The sequence below is a fragment of the Sceloporus undulatus genome, chromosome 5 (genome assembly GCF_019175285.1).
Source record: "Sceloporus undulatus isolate JIND9_A2432 ecotype Alabama chromosome 5, SceUnd_v1.1, whole genome shotgun sequence".
NCBI classification, from domain to species: domain Eukaryota; kingdom Metazoa; phylum Chordata; class Lepidosauria; order Squamata; family Phrynosomatidae; genus Sceloporus; species Sceloporus undulatus.
Genome location: NC_056526.1, coordinates 128,179,087 through 128,196,727, shown reverse-complemented (window position 1 = coordinate 128,196,727; position 17,641 = coordinate 128,179,087). Strand labels below are relative to the sequence as shown.

General features: G+C 42.8%; 1 protein-coding gene across 1 annotated transcript in view; it reads left to right on the top strand.

Moving 5' to 3' along the window:
- Positions 1 to 17,641, top strand: part of LOC121931691 (cytochrome P450 4V2) — a 58,201-nt gene that overhangs the window by 22,899 nt on the left and 17,661 nt on the right. Inside the window, 3 exon segments of the mRNA XM_042469669.1 lie at positions 6,544 to 6,749; positions 6,751 to 6,826; positions 15,019 to 15,131. Coding sequence (XP_042325603.1) covers positions 6,544 to 6,749; positions 6,751 to 6,826; positions 15,019 to 15,131 — 395 coding nt within the window.

Below are 17,641 nucleotides of genomic sequence, written 5' to 3'. Positions count from 1 at the left end.
TGACCCAGTATACAATCTGATACCCTTGATGTTTTCACACGAGGACCTATGTGCTTCCATCCCAAAAACTGTTAAAGTGCTGGCATCTCAGAAAAGCAAGCCCATTTGCTAATGCTTATTGCACACAGAGCACAACAAGGGGTTAAAGGCACATTACTTAGGGTCCAATGCAAATGTGGATATCAAATCGAGGAGGACAAACTCTCATTGCTAGCTTAGAAATACCTTTTCTGCGCATGCTCCAAACTGTCATTTCCACAAGTGCATACAAACCCACATGCTCCAGGGAGGGAAGAGAAACAGGGAGGAAAAAACTCTTTGTCCCAGAAGCTGTGTCAGAGGAAGGCAGGATGAGGATTCCCTCTGCAAACTCTGTAAAACCACACACCAAGACAGACAAAACTGAGGAGAAGAGGGGAAACAGGGGTGGGAGGGGCTGGGTCCATACATAACCTGCCTGATTCCACAGAGGGCTGATATTCCCAGATGCCCTCCTTTTCCAGGACATGTCCTCCATTTTATCCCTCCCTGCCCAGGAGGAATGCCCCACAAAAACATCATCTCTCTGCCTTCCTTCCCACCAGCTGATCTGATTCCTTTTTAGAGGCTGCCAAAGAGGAGGAGAAGCAGTGGGGCCAGAGGAACGTTGTGTGTGTGTCCCTTTAAGATCTAGGCTTTCTCCCTATTCCATGACACACAGCAAAGGGACCCTAGACAAATCTGGGAACATGTGGCATATCGGAGGCCTGGTTTTCAGACGGCTGCCATTTACGTGAAGGGATGTGAATTTGCCACGGCAAAATGTAAATGTTAATACTGTATGTAGTTTTGCAAATTTGCTTATTTCCTAGGTTCACCTCACATTCTCTCTGGAGTCTGTCCTTGATTGTGTGCAGTGTTCATGTGAAAAAAGCAGCTGAGGAACTTGTCCCTAATGACCTTGACGACCCTGCATTGGGACCCCACTTTAACCATCCAATTGTCCCTTGTGTGAAAAAGTCCCCTTGTCTTGCTCTTTTCTTGTCTTCATCCTGCAAAACACCAGCTTCAAATGCCCTCTTTATGCTTTCTGATGAAAGAGAACATGCCTTTAGAGCATTAAAAACAGAAAAAAAAGTGTGTGCTGATCTGAGGACCACAGTTGGCGATCAATACCTTTTCAGGATCAATAAATGCCACAAAAAGTGTGCAGCTTTGATAAGATTTATAAACTCTTTATGGTTCTCTTGGATCAAGCCCAAGGTTGGGAGGGGAAGAAAAACAGACAAGGCCAAAAATCTAGGACCAAATGTCAGGACCACAACAGTCTGCCAAGCTAAAAACCTTAAGCCCGAAATGGAGAACTGCAAACCTGATACCCGAATGAATCAAGGGGAGGGGCCAGGAGATACCTAACAAATCCTACTGGACGACTACTCTCCACTTCCATTGGCTATTCAGCCAGGACTGCTGGGCCTTGCAATCCAACCACATCTGATAGTATTGATACAGCATTCTGGAAATTTGAATGCTGCTCACATTTGCAGTCTGTTGCTTTCCCTAATAAAAAGGGTTGTCCTAGCACAGAAGGAAGTGTTTCACTTAAAGGAGTTTGCAGCAGGTAGTTCATTAGAAATAGGCCAGTATTCTCAAACTTTGCTCTTCCAGCTGTTTAGGATTTACCTCCTAGGAATTCTAGTTAGCATGGCCAGTAGCAGGAATTTTGGAAAACATAGCTGACAGGACCAAAGTTGAGAACTATCTTGGGACTTGCCTACACCAGAGAAAACATCAGAACTCACCCTGAAGCCACTGCTAGCATCTTTACAAAAATACAGTTGCTTCTGGAGGAGATAATACAGTTTTCTGGCTTTTAAACTTGATTTTCCCTGAACTAAGCAAAGTTAAGGAAAGGCCTGGTGTTCCCCAGAAACCCCAAGTTCTTTTGGTGTGTGGACAGTGGATTGGGTCCAATTTGTTCCGATCTGTTGCCCACTGCCAAGAGCTTTGCCATCCCCCTTCCGCCTACCACAGCAGCATGTTTTTTGGGAGCTGTGGCCAATGCGCTTCCTTATGGGCAGGAGCTCTGTGTTAAAGCCTGCCTAGCTAGCATGCACCACTTCTGCTGGGGACTGAAAGGGCCACCCAGACATGGGGATCAAACAAGGAAGGAGTCGTTCTATCCTCTCTTGTCGATTGCAGAGATGTTGTTCTGACTTCAGCAGAGAAGCAGCAGCACACTGGGTAGGCTTTTCACAAGGCTCCTTCTTGCAAGGAAGTAGAGCTGGCGCAGCACGCAGAGGGAGGGAGAATGGGTCTTCAGGATTGATGTGGTATTTGACCTGGCTTGTCTGTGGTGCACAATGACATGGCACACACCAATTGGCCCAGTGTGTTTTGTGTCACTATCATGGTCCCACCACATGGTTGGTCTGGCATATGCTCTGAATTGGGTCCCAGATTAAGCAGCAAGCCTAGGCATGTTTCTTAGACAGCTTATCCGTGAAAAGATGCTGCCAAGGACTGAACCAGTCTTAGGAGAAAGAGTGGTGAGTGGATGCATACACTTCCATGTCCCAAATTGGCAGGGACAGTCCCAATGAATCCTCTGTCCTCCCAGTTGTGTAGCTTTTTTTTTTAAAATCCCAGTTTCTTTCTATTCCTGCCATCCACTCTTTTGTTCCTGAGCTTACTGGGCGGGGGGGGGATTCATACTAACCTTTTAACCGGTTTGAAACCAATTCTTTCACGTGAAGTCATACTGGGCCCAATTCTGTCAAAATTCCATGTCGAGGCTTGCACAAGGAAATGCCCCTTAGCGGGGCTATCGAGATTTGGGCTAAAAATCCATCTTTTCTGAAAAAGACCTGGGTTCTGCGAAATATGAACTTGCCCTCGACTCATGATCAGGCAAAACAAATCAGGAGGCATTAAGGTCAGAGGGTGGGGCAGAGTTCAAGGCATTCCCCTCCCTCATTGGAGGGGAGGGGGAAGGGGAGGAGGAGGAGGAAGAGGAGGAAAGCCGAAGGAAACACGAAGGAGAGGAACAAGGGGATCTGGGTAAAGGGTGATAGAGGCAAAAGGGGAAATCAGGGTGACTGATGGGAGCTGCAAAGGGCTATCAGAGGGGATGGGTGGTATGGAGAAGTGACTGGGGAGGAGGAAGAGATGAGTATGAAGGAGCCGTGGGAAGAAGGGGAGGCCATGGTAGGGCATGGAGCAGGAGGCGGAGGATGAAGGAGCCAGGAGCTCCAAGGGAGTGGGAGGGTCGAATGAAAGAGGAGGAGGGAGGATTGCCAAGGGGAAATTGGGCTGCAGGGCCAAACCGGAGGAGGGATGTAGGGAAATCAGCCTGTAAAATCAGGCTTTTATTTTTGAACAATTTATGCGCATGTTATTTGGGTGACATGTCTGGTGTGCTTGCTTGCACTTTATTTCCTCTTGCTCCTGGATTATTATTATTATATTATTATTTTATAATTATTATTATTAGTTGTATAGGGATGCTACAGCCAGATCCTGCCTGCATTTCCCTTTTATTCCCATTGATCCATGGGTCAGTTGGAACTGACAGGTCATCACTCTCTCTAGCCTCAGTGGAACGGGCAATGGCCAAGCTCCTCTGAAGAGAAACGTAGGAGGAGGAAAGGGGTCAGTTCAGTTCAGGTCACAAGCAGGCATGAACAGAGCTCGACACAGGCACACTTCCCCCCTTTTTACTTTTTTTAATTAAAATTGTTTTGACAAAATATGTGCCATGTTTTTTTTTTGCTTGAGGCATGAGATATATAGATGATAGAACGTGGGGTAGCTGCTACTGGTTCACTTTCCCTTTCATTTGCTCGCTCCCAGCAAAAGGGAAATGCTACTCAAATGGAATGCTACAATTGAATGTTACATTTGTTGCTCTTGTTCAATTTGGCCAATTGGCAAAATGATAAATTATTTTTGCTACTGTCTCTAAGGAATTCAGGGTAGACCTGAAATTGCTTTTAAAGAGAGAAAAAATGCATGCAATCCATCTTTTTCTGGCATTTCCGAGGTGAGGAATTAATTTATTATTATTATTATTATTATGTATTATTATTTATTAGATGTGTAAGAGGCATTCTGAGGTGGCAAGAGGGGGGGATACAGGATGCATTAGCTTGCATTTTTGGGGTTGAAAATGCCCACAACACACACACACACACACACACACACACACAAGAAAAAGTTTTTAAAATGTGACAAATGCGTGCATGTTTGGTGCATTTTGTGCCTGGCTCTTTAAAAAAAGGAGAGGGGAACCCACATTCCTATGCCCAATGAGTGCTGCAAAGTCACCTATGACAATCACTTGATTGACAAACAGGGGCCTTCATGCTAAACCCCGATTTCTGCTAAGAAGACATTCGGGTTAAAAATGCCCCTCTTCTTGTTGGTTGGGCACCCCCCCCCCCCCAATCTTCCCAGTTCCTTCAGGGGTAAACCCCCAGTGGGAATGGATGGGCCTTTGACTTGCTTCAAATTTAGTTCAAAGTGCAAAGTAACCCAACAGTGGGGACAGGAGAAGAGAGGGCAGAAATCTTGCCCTTCATTATAGGCCCAGGCCTAAGCAAACTGCTTCAGCCTATCTTAACTTGTGTTAATAAACTTCTGCCACCTCAAACTACAATCTGATTTTACTTAATTAAATAATAATAATATCATAATAATAAATAATAATAATAATTTATTTGTACTCGTCTTTTTCACAAGGAAGCAAAGCGGATTCCAACAGTATAAATTAAACATCACATGCAATAAAAATTACAGTTTTAAACCCCCAAAACCCAAACCCTCCCCCCAACATAAAAACAGTGATCAACACATAAAAGGGAGAAACATCAAAAAATTAAAACTGTCCAATTATTAGTATTAGTATTATCCTGCTTTCCCCCAAATGTGACTCAGACAGACTTACAAGTAAAAAACAACACACAGTAAATGAAAACAACATAAAAAAGAGAGCATTAAAATAGGATTAAGTTAAATAATTACAGTATTAAGAAATATTCGAAAAGTACAATAAAAAAGATAAAAAGCACTTAAAAACAGTAAACTGTAAAATACTATAACACCCATCCATTTTAGCCCAATTTTAGCCCCATAATAATAATAATAATAATAATAATATAATACATAAAATTTAGCCCTACTACTACACTACTACTATTAATATAATAGTAATATACTTATATCCCTCTGTTCTCCCAATATTGGGACTCAAGGTGGCTAGCAGACATGCAGCAAATTCAAAACAGCGCAGATTAAAAACAAAACATTATGAAAGTTACTATAATATGAGTTTTAAAAATAATAATTAAAAAGTTAAACTATTACACCCCTGAAAATATTACCAGTGTATCAGAAACTATATATAAACTGATCTGACTTCCACAGCATTTATAAGCCCTAACCCTTATCTGTTTAAAAAAGCCTGATGGCTTTTACTTGCTGCTGAAAGGAGAGCAGGGATGGAGCCATCCTAGCCTCTTTTAGGGAGCGCCACCAAGAAGGTCCTCTCTTTGTCCCTCTAAATGAGGCTGAGAGAGTAGGGGAGCAAGGCAAAAGGGGCCTTCTGGACAATTCAAACACTCTAGTTGGGTCATGTGTGTGTTGTAGCCTTCAAGTTGTTTCCAAGGTGAACCCACATAGGTTTCCTTGCCAAGATTGTTTCAGAAGAGGTTTGTCATTGCCTTACCCTGAGGCTGAGAGAGTGTGACTTGCACCCAAGATCAGCCAGTGGGTTTCATGGCCAAGTGAGAATTGAACCCTGGTCCTTGAAATGTATTCCAGTGTCAAACTCTATGCAAACACTGGCCCTTTATAAAGGGTGATATGGCCTTTCAAAAACTTAGGTGCAAAATATACTGCAGATAAAACCAGTTTGAGACCCTTAAAAAAAGTGCTCTGTGCCACCAAAACGACACTCCCCAGAATCTCATCGCATTGAGCCAGGGCAGTCAAAGTGATTCTCCACTGCTTTATCACACTAGGGGCAAACAGGATTTAAACGAGCAGTTAAACCAGAGTTAAACGAATGCCTGATGTTTATCACACCAAACTCTCCTGTTTTAACTCTCATTTAAATCCTGTTTGCCCCCTAGTGTGATACTACAGAAATAACCCCGTTGACACACCCCTTTAACTCCCAAGGCTCAATGCTATGGAAGTCTGGTAACTGTACCGTGCGATAGGCATTTATCCTGGTGCCACAAACAAATCCAGAAAACCCATACATTGAGCTGGGGCCATCAAAAGAGTATCTCACAACACTACAGAAATAAATCAGTTACACACCTTTTTTAAAAACTGCCCTCCTGGGGCTCAGTGCTATGGAATGCTGGGAGAGTTGTGCTTTTGTTGTTATTGTTGTTGTGTTGAGAGAGACATTTAGCTTTTTGTGTCCAGAAAGTGGTGCCACACCAAACAACAACACACAAAGTGTAGCGTTCTCCTCTTTCTCTTTCTCCTCCTCCTCCTTCCCTTCCGCCTCTTTTCCCGCCCTGGGGCCTTTCCTCCTCCTCCTCCTTACTCCAGCCCTCAGTAAAACCAGGCCACTTGGTGGAGGCCGAAAGAGAAGAGGAGGAAGGAGGGATGTATTTGTGGCTGACGACCCGCCGGAGGAGAGCGGGAGGCTGCTGCTGCTGCTGCTGCCATGGCGGCGGGGGGCCGGGCCTTGCTGTGCCTCCCTCCTGGGCCGCCTGGCCTCCCGCTTCCTCCTGGAGCACTTCGGCTCTTGGAAGGGTGATGAAGCCCATCCCGGGGTCAGCCCTGCTACCCTCTGCTGGGCACGCCCTTGCTCTGACGGGCGAAGGAGAAGGTAATGCAGATGGAGGAGGAGAAGCAGGTGCCATGCCACACTGGAGAAATAACCCGGTTTGGCAGCGCTTAAACTCCTTTCTGGCTCAGGCTCATTGGAATTCTGGGAGTTGGAATTTGTTGTTGGGGCTTTGCTCCGCTCTGGCCCCACAACAAACCCAACTCCCAGGATTCCATAGCCTTGAGCCAGAAAGAGAGTTTATCCTTTTGTACTAACTTTTTTGGCTCAAGGCTATGGAACTCTGGGAGTTGGGTTCGTTGTTGGCCCCAAAGCTCTCTCTCTCTCTCTCCACAAGGAGGATAATGTCCCCACTAAACTACAGTTCCAAGAAAATCCTATGGCATTAGTGGTCCAAGGCAGTTAAAAAGCAGTCTAAAATAAGAACTGATTATTTGGATACTGCTTTACACTGCCCCCGGCTCCATTTCCTAATGGAAGATTTGGGGATTTGTGTAGTTTGTTGTTGGGCAACAGCAACACTCTACAGAGAAGGTTAAATGTCTTGCTAAACTCCATTTTCAAGGAACCTAAAGTATTGACCCAAGACAGTTAAAGCAGTATCAAACTGGATTATTTTGACACTGCTTTAACAATCCTGGCTCCATCCTATGGAAACTTGGGATTTGTAGTTTGTTGTGGCAACAGAGCACTTTGACAGAGAAGGCTAAATGTCTCACAAAAATATAGTTCCCAAATAGCCTTGGGAGTTAAAACGGTCAAACTGGATTATTTCTTACATCCCTTTAGCTGCCCTGGCTCAGTGCTGTTAAATTATGGGATTTGTAGTTTGTTGTGTCTCTCACAAAACTACATTTCCTAGAACTCCAATCCTATGGGATGCTGGGATTTGAAGTTTGTTGTGGCACCAGAGCTCTCTGACAGACAAGGCTTACTTGCTAATTAGCTTACTTACTGTTCACTGCTATGATCTTTGGAATAGTGGCATATAAATAAAACAAATTATTATTATTATTATTATTATTAAATGTCTCTCACAAAAGTACAGTTTCCAGATTTCTGTAGTATTGAGCCAAGACAGTTAAAGTGGTGTCAAACTGGATTATTTCTCCAGTGCGGATGCAGGCAGAGCAGGAGCTATAAATACTTGTGGGCAGTTTGCACGGTCTGGAAATAAACTTCTGGACAATGGCTCCATTTTGCAATGAATTCTTTGGCGTATTAAAAGAAAAAAAAAGGAGATTGTAGGGGAAAGGATTGTAAAGGAGTTTGCTGAAAGAGGAGGCACAAAAACAGGTAATCTGCTTCAGACAAGCCAAACATATTTAGTCTTTTACATTCAAGACTTCAGCACCGCCTATTTGCCTAATAACAGACTTGTCTTGTGATAACTTGAAAGACTTTAAAACAAGTTTTATATGGCATAAACCTTTGTGGAGGGTAGTCCCATCTCACAAAATGGGCGGCAGTCCGAGAGTTTTATTCCGTCAAATAAAACTGTCTCTTTTAAGAGTCCCAGATGTTTCTCGGTTCTTTGTGTTGCAATAGACCAACACAGCTGCCAGCCTCTTTTCTAACAGTATCTGAAATTTCCTATTTCCTTTTGACATTTCATTTCTGGGAGGAGAGTTGTCTGCGCACCACACTTCTGCCACTTCCAAACTGGGGTTCCTTATTGCACTTGTGACTTTGTTTATCTCACTCATGCATAGGGATGGAGGGAGTGTGAACTCCGGATTAACTGCTCACTTTTACTTCACTTCACTTTTACAGTACAGTACTTCACTTTTTCCAGGGGCTGAGAATAGATTAAGAAAGCATCTACTCTGTAGAAATAATAGAGTTTGATACCACTGTAAGTGTTGTAGCGCTGTCCTATGGAATCTAGAGGTTTGTAGTTTTACAAAGCCTTTAGCCTTTTTTGCCAAAGAGTGGTCGTGCCCCACAAAACTACAAATCCCCGACGGAGCCATGACAGTGAAAGTGAGGTCAAACTGCATTATTTCTACAGTGTATATCAGTGGTTTCCAAACTTTGGTCCTCCAACTTGAGCTCCCAGAATTCCTGACTGATGGCCAAGCTGGCTGGGGCTTCTAGGAGCTGAAGTCCAAAACATCTGGTGGGCTAGAGTTTGGGATCCAGTGGTAGATGCATCCTTAGTAAAAATAGGATCCAGTGCTCAGTTCTTTGTCTTCTTTCAGATCAGAGCTTGAAGAAGTTACTCCTTTGGGCTACAGCTCCCAGAATCACCCAAGTATGTGTGGACTACACTCTACATGGCTTGTCCATGTGTTCCCAAATCCTTACTGATTTTAAAGCAATTTCCATTTTACTGGTCCAAACCACACATTACGGTCCAAAAGCACACTGCAGAAATAATCTAGTTTGAGACCACTTTAACTGCCCTGGCTCAGTGTTAGGGAATCCTGGGAATTGTAGTTTATTGTAGCAGCAGAGCTATCTGATAGAAAACTATAGTTTCCAGAATTCCCTAGCATTGAGCCAGGGCAGTTAAAGTGGTCTCAAACTGGATTATTTCTACAGTGTGTTTTGGATCATGTTAGTAGCTATCACTAACAACTACATAAAAGGCATAATTTTTATGCTAGAGTTAGTACAAGGTTCCAGTCCAGAGCGGTCTCTGTAGTGAGGGGCGTGTAGGCAGCTTTAATCCTTTCCTTCCTGCTGTGTTTCCAATTCAGATTGGCACTTGTATCCCTTCAATTTGTATTGCTAGACGGTTTCTTTCTTTCAATGGAACTGTATTTATCCATGTCAAATCACCATAGAATTAGGACTGTTGTGTGCTGTGAAGTCATTACCGGTTTATGGCAAATCTCTTTTGGGATTTTCTTGGCAAGATTTGTTCAGAAGGGGTTTGCCATTGCCTTCATCTATGGCTGAGAGGGTGTGACTTGCTCAAGGTCACCCACAGGGTTTTCCATGGCTGAGCAGGGGTTTGAAACCTTATCTCTAGGTTTATAGGTCTAATCTGCACCACAGAAATAATGCAGTTTGGCATATTTTAACTGCCCTGGTTCAATGCTATAAAATTCTGACAGAGAAAGCTTAGTATCTCACAAAACTACAAATCTCAAAATTCCATAGCATTGAGCCATGGCAGTTAAAGTTCTATCAAACTGCACTGCAGTGCAAATTGGACCATAGTCCAATGCTCAAACCATTATACCACGCTGTCATAGCATGCCTGCATGCTATAATTCTTATTCATATCTAATGGGGGGGAGACTATCTCTGTTTTGAATGTGTGCTTTGGCCCTTTGTGTAGTTTGGATTACAGTTTACTGAGAGACAAACTTTTATTGAACTCTGCTGTACTGTGAAGTAAACAATCCATTATCTGTAGTGACATAATGAATGTTTCCCAACTGATTTAAAAAAGCCTTCAAAACAGAGTCTGTTGAGCTTATGAAGAGCATGAAAGCAAATACTCCAGATATCTTGTCTTGGGAATTAAGTATTCTGGTATGGCAGGAGCTTTTAAATTTTCCTCACCTATAAAAAATGAGCTTCCTTGTCTCTTTGCATGTACAGCTTGCCCTCCACATTTGCGGCTTTGACTTTTGTGGATTTGATTAATATATTCCTCCAGGAATTGATAGGTCCCCCAGAGAAATTCTGCTGGAAATTGACCATAGAGTTGCATTGGAGGACCTAGGGATTCCTAGAGCAAACACTTCTCTAGGCATTTGTAGGTCCTCCAGAATGATTCTGTGGTCAAATTTTGGCAGATGTTGACCACAGAGTTCTGATGGAGGACCTAGAGATTCCTAGAGAAGTGATCTCTTAGGTTAAAAAAGTAGTGGGTTTTTTATTTGTGGTTTTTCCACTTTCATGGGGATCCTGTGCCCCTAACTCCAGTGAATATGGAGGACCTACTGAATTCTTCTGGTGAGCTAAAACTGTGCATCCTACAGGCCTGCACTTATATGCAGGCTTCAAAGATATAGCTGTGTTAGACTGTAGAATCAGGATGTAGAGAGATCTTATAGCACCTTTGAGACTAACTGAAAGAAACACGTTGGCAGCATGAGCTTTCTATGCAGGCTATAAGCTTCAGAAATCTGAGACTGTTGTATTTTTGTTTTAAAGATCTGAGTCCTCATATTTTCATACAAATATATTTATTTCACATTCTTAAGGCGCAAAACTAATCAGCAATCTACCCCATACTGTAGTTAACCATCTCATGGCTTCATAATTTTGAACAGCTGCCTCTTCCCAATACAGGCTGTGAATTGGGAATGATGTGGTAATAGTCATTTTATCTGTCTGCAAAGATTATGGTGGGAAGAAAGAATTGTAGGCAGAAAGCAATAAAGAAAAGAGAAGGAATTTTCTTTAGTCCTCTAGCTAAATTGCCTCTGGGCAAAAGCTTCAGTCCCAAAACGGCGAGAGCTATCCCATTGTTGATGTGATGCCCTGATGGGATTGCCCAGGCTGATACTGAATCTTCTGTTGCATATACACATGTACACAGGTATTTTAAAAAGTTTGAGTGTCATGCAAGGGGGCATTTTTCAGGGAAGCAGAAAGTGCCAGGGAAAGAAAGACAGGGCTAAGTATTACATGTTCAGCAGCCCTCTTCAAAAAATTGCCTTTCCATGGAGCAATCTGGTGACAAGAGAGGCTTTTATAAAACCCAATTACAGTGTGAGAACCAGTGTAGTGTAGTGCTTTGAGTGTTGGGCTATGGAGACTATCATCTGGGGAAAATGGGGATCAGCAAGGCATTTTCCTAGGAAAGTTGTTAGATTGTGACGAAGATTTTCAGACGATGTCACAATCTAAAAGGACTTAGCCCGGGAAGAACCAGGAATGCTCCAGCAACAAACCATTCATGAGTTTTCCCTGTGAATGGTTTCTTGCTGCAGCATTCCTTGTTCTTCATGGGAGAAGTTCTCTCAAATCGCAGTGTGTGTGAGATCTTTGCTGTGATCGTGCAACTTTCCCAGGAAAATGCCTTTTTAATCTCTTGATTTACCCCTGTGTGATAGTCTCCTATGATTCTGGAGACCAGGGTTCGATTCCCTGCTTGGCCATGAAGTGCACAGAGTGCAAGTCATGTGCTCTAAGCCTTAAGGGAAGGCAAGGGCAAACCTCCTCCGATGAAGTCTTGCCAAGAAAACCCCATGACCTTAGATTTCAGTAAGTTGGAAACGACTTGAAGACACACAACAACAGCAATTACAATGTGGGGAATATTTTCTGGAGGGAAGAGCATTTTTTTTTTGTATGTGTGAGCCAATGAGGCACAGGTTATTATTCTTGTAGTGATGTGATTATCCAGTAGCTCTGCTGATGCGTGTATGTGTGTGTTGTCCCTCAAAATACCTCCTTTGAACTAGTTTGACTGTTGGGCCTAAAAAGGGTTGGGATCATAATTTTATCCTGTGGGGAAGACTCTTGAGTATAAACAGTGCCATTTTATTGCACCATTAATCAACTGTGATGGTATGGGAGGCAATTATGCTTAGATTTCCAAAGGGCGTTTGTTGTTGTTAACCACCCTTGAGTGGCGATCCTGTGGATGAGGCATCTCCAAGGCTGCATTCACAATACGATATAAATCATTAAGGAAACTGGTGTGTGTGTGTGTTTATATTGTGCTCATTGTTTCAGATGTGATTTGTGAGAGCCCCTGTGCAAAACCCACTTAAACCTGTGCTTCTGAATCCGAGGCATTTACTGCCTTTTTTCAAAAGCACTGGTTTTTTTGAGGAAGCTGCCAATGGGAAAGCCTTGTCGATCCCATTTAAAGCATCCCGCTGCTGCCTCCACTCTTCCTCTTCTTCCTTCTTTTTCCTCCTCCTCCTCTTCCTCTCACCTTCACTGCTTCTTCCTCCTCTTCCTCTTCTTGCCCCTGCTGCCATGTCCTCCTTCTTTTTCCTCCATCCTCTTCTTCCTCCTTCCTCCTCTTCCTTTCTCCCCTGCTGCTGTGTCCTCCTTCTTCCTCTTCCTTCTTCCTCCTCTTTCTCTTGCCCCCGCTGCCGTGTCTTCCTTCTTCCTCTTCCTCTCATCCCCGCTGCCAAGTCCTTGTTTACCTCTCCCCTTCCCCCCCCCCCCACCACACTGCCATGATCAAATCTCCATGGCATTTTATCTGTATTACTGTTCCCCCTCTCGAGTGTGAACAGCAATAGGGATAAAATGCCACAGAGCGATTTGATCGTGGCAAACATAGTGGAAACTTCAGTTCACAATGGTATCACTGAAGAGACCTGGATCTCCTTGATACAAAAAGGTAAGTGTGAATAAGCCCCAAGACTCTCTGTCCTCCACTATTCTTCTAAGTTCTGACAGATTCATACCCGTGACTTCCTTAATTGAGTTCATCCATCTAGCATGTGGCCTTCCTCTCTTTCTACTCCCCTCCACCTTTCCTAACATTCTTGTCTTTTCTAATCAGTCTTGCCTTCTCATGATATGGCCAAAGTATGACAGCCTCAGTTTAGTCATCTTTGCCTCTAAGGAAATTTCAGGATTGATCTGTTCAGGGACCCATTTAGTTGTTATTTTTGCCGGCCATGGTATCGTCAGCACTCTTCTCCAGCACCATATCTCAAATGAATTTATTCTCTTTTTATTTATTTTCTTAACTGTCCAGCTCTTGTATCCATACATGGTAATGGGGAATACAATTACTTGTACAATTATAACTTTGATGCTTAGTTGTATATCTTTGCTCTTTAGGAGCTTTTCTAGTTCAATCATAGGTGCGTTACAGACCACCTGAAAGCGACGGTCTGCTGCCGCCTCCATTTCTGCTGCCAGGAAGCTGCAGCCTCCAAAAGTGGCTTCTTTTTGCGCCATGCTTGCGATGCACGAGTGCGCAAATGGTGCACTCATGACGTCGCAAGGCAAAGGGGACGAGTGGATGCTAAGCGCCTGGCACATAAAAATGGCCGCACCCGTGTGTATAGGGCGCCGCCATTTTTACGCCCCCGTCACGTGCTAGGGGTGAAGCCGGTATGGATGCTAGGTCCTCGGCCAACCCCTAGCACGTGATGGGGGTGGCGCAAAGGGCTGTGCGGAACGGGCCATAGCTTCCTTCCCCATTCTGTCTTCCACTAATTTTTTGACTGCAGTCCCTGTTCTGATCAATGTTTTATCCAAGGTCAAGAACTCTTTTACAGTGGGCCCTTGGTATCTGTGGGGGATACGTTCCAGCCCCCCCCCCCCCCCCCGATACCAAAATTTGTGGTGTGGCCACATGGCTGCACTGCCATTAGGGAGAATGAGATTGGAGTCCCCCTATCAGTTCTTCATAATTAATATTTTCATCTGAGACTGGCAGGCATTTCCTGCAAAATATGCCATTGCCAAGTAGCCCTCTTCATGCTTTATTCCTTGTGAAGGAGCATGTTGTTGTGCCCACTCCAGTGGCTCTATTCCAATCCTCCATCCTCCACACAGTTTGACAGAACGTCTGAAGGGAGAACATCACTGAACTCGTGGAAGCACAATTAGGAGACTGGAGCCTTGGAAAAATCTCCTCTCCTTCCACACATCTGAATGCATACAGGTTGGGCAATGTGGCAGGAGGGGAACAGGACCCACCAAACGGGCAGGACCAACAGCAGGATCTTTCTGTCCATTGATCTCATGAAGTCCCTTTATATGAAATAATGCATGAAAGCAATGCATTTATATGGCCAAAATAAGTTGTTGTTATATTTATATCCTGCTTCCCCCTATTGGGGCACAAAGCAGCTTACAATTTAAAAGAACAATACAATTAAAACATTTAAAAGTGAGCATTAATAAATGAATTAATAAACAAATTAACGAGTAAATGTACATGCTGCTAGGCTTTTTATTTTTTTCAAGGAATGGTGAAACATTGTATTTGTTGTCCACTGTACAAAGTTGTCCACAGGTTGAGTCTCCCTTATCCAGAATTCAAAATATTCCAAAATCCAAAATTGTCCACATAGGTGGCTGAGATAGTGTGAAAGCTTTTTTTAAACAGAACTTCCAAAATACCCTAGCCTTTGGCCATACTGGTGTGTGAGGAAGTAGTAGTGCAAAAAATATCTTTCCCATGCTCTGTTCAAATCACTTCCTGATTCCCTCCTTTACATTGTATCTATGCAACATTCTGGATTTGGGGAGGAGGAGTTGTGGCTATTGAAATCATTGGTTAATTTTGCCTAGAGGGTAAGATATTTTCATGATAATAACTGTCAGTACTTTGGATGTCTGTATTCCAGCTTTCTTTCAACAGCTGATGAAATACAGTGAGGAATTCAGAAACATTCCACTCTTCAAGCTGTGGGTAGGACCAATTCCCTTTCTGATCTTATATCACCCAGATACTGTAGAGGTGAGTCTATCTCAGTTGTTACTGAACATGCAGCATGATTCTTAGTCTCTTTATTCAGGACAAAGCAAGCATTTAGGAGTACAGTGGATGCTTATAGGACATTGTGCTTAATGAGGATCACCCCTAAATAAGTGTAACTAGATATGCAAGAAATATGAAAGTATTATAAAAATGTTTATTGAAGCCACTGTGAATTCTAAAACTTTGGGCTTCATGCCACAAAGCCCAATTTCATAAGGCTAATGTTTTTATTCAGGGTGTTTCTTACCTGTATTAAATCAACATGTGAAAAAGGGAGGACCTAATCCTGCCCCTCTTGTCTTACTCTCATATGAGGTTGCCTCTGAGTATGTGTCCATGGGGTTGTATTCTTATTCACACGGAGAGCCTGATTTTCCAGTGGCATTGTTTCAGTGGAGACTCCACATGAGTAAAGCAAGGATAAGGATAGCTAGGCTTCTCTAAATCTTGCTCTTCTCATGAGTTGAGTCAAGTAGGGTAAGTAATGCTTGAAAAAAGCTATAGAGGAAAATATGGTTTTGTCAATAAGTTTGCTAGAGCCAATAATACTTTATGAGTGTTTATATGGGGTGAGTAAATTCATATGAACCTTTCTCATGCATTCAAAGAATGTATGAGGGAGTTGGTTTTGGGGTACATAGGGCAGCCCTGCCCCACCTGTGTATTGAGTGCCTACTTGGGTACCGCCTGCTGCCCATGCATTTGATATACGTGAAAATCATAGGAAGTATTTTATCCTTTCCCAGGCTGCACGTCCATTATGCCCAGTACTCTCAATGCTGACTGATAAAAACTCCACAGATCCTACCTGGACATGAACATGAGTCTTTCTGTATGCAAAACATGTATTTTATCACTGAGCCACAACTCCTTCTAAACAAACATCATAATCCTAAATTCAGCCTCTAATTAGGGCTCCCATTGCTGTCCAGATCAGTTGGTGGTGAGGGATCAGATCTGCCACTGGACTACCTTGCTGACAGGGAATAATGAGATGTGTAGCCCATATCCAACATATCTGGAGGTTACTAGGGCCTCAAAGAGATAGAAGAATTGTCCCAAAAAGGAGTGTTAAAATACTACTCCTTTTTGACACCCAGTTGAGGATTGTAGCGGTGGCCCAGATTGGGATTGGGCATGTATGGCTACTGCACTCTGGGACAAACAGTGCTGGCGTGGTCCCGGCACAGACCTTTTGCACTAACTGCTTCACCCTCTTGTTGTGGAAAACTGTTCTGAAGGCACACAGTGCATCCACAGTACTGAAGCAAAGGGACAAAATAATGCATAGGGCTTTTAATGTGTGAATTGCATCATCTTAAAGAAATTGCTTTGGCTATTCCTTTTGGTGGAAGGAATTTCCATTAGCTCCCATTCCCTCTTCACATCTGCTTTGATTCCAGTCATTGTCAGCTTCCTCAGTTGATGTTACTTGCATTTTAAAAATTTGTACCTTAGATGCAAAAACAAACAGTTTTTGCAAAACTAAAAGGTAAAACCTTTAAAAATATTCCAGATCTTTAATTTTATTATTTAGATTTATTGTGCTTTTGCATGTGATTTTACTACTCTGCCCCACATTTTAAATTAATTTGTTGCTACAAAGTTTAATTACCAGTATTGCCTGTTTTAAAGCGCTTAGTGATTCTATAATGCTGGTTTAGATTATTATTATTATTGTTATTATTATTATTATTATTATTATTATTATTATTATTATATTAGTAGTACATTACTTGGATTGTATTGTTTCATTGCAATTTTGTTTACAACTCAAACTTCATAAGCAACTTTGTGAACAGTGTCCAAAACACATTGCAGGTATTATCCAGTTTGACACTGTTTTAACTGTCTTGGCTTAGTGCTAGGAAATCCTGGGAATTGTAGTTTAATGTGGCACCAGAGCTCTCTGATAGAGAAGGCTAAATGTCTCCCAAAACTACAGTTCCCAGAATTTTCTAGCATTGAGCCAGGTCAGTTCAAGCGGTCTCAAACTGGATTATTTCTGTAGTGTGTTTTGGACCTTCGTTAGAGGAAGACTTACACATTGTATAAGTACATTTTAAAAGGTTCTGCCTCAGATGAATTTCTGGAAAACACATGAAATGTTCTGAGAACAATTTGACCAAATAAGGGTGTCATGGTCAACAAAGCCACCATGGTCCTGTGTCACTTCAACCTTGCTGTAAATATCACTTCCATCTACCTCATTCTGATAAACTCAGTCTGTTCCACAGCACTTGAATGAAGAAAACATCACATTTTCAAAAAGTGATCTGAATTAGAGAATTCAGTCAGCTGCTCTTTCAGTTGAGAAGGCAACTTTGTAACTGTGCATTAATAAGTCAAAAGATGTGATCCACAAAACCAAGTATAACCTAGCAGTCCTGTCTGGAGTCCACCAGGTGCATAACATACCATCTTTTTGCAGCTTCAGGCAAGCAACCAAGTTGGGATGTTTGTTAACACTTCTGCTTAGCCAACATTAA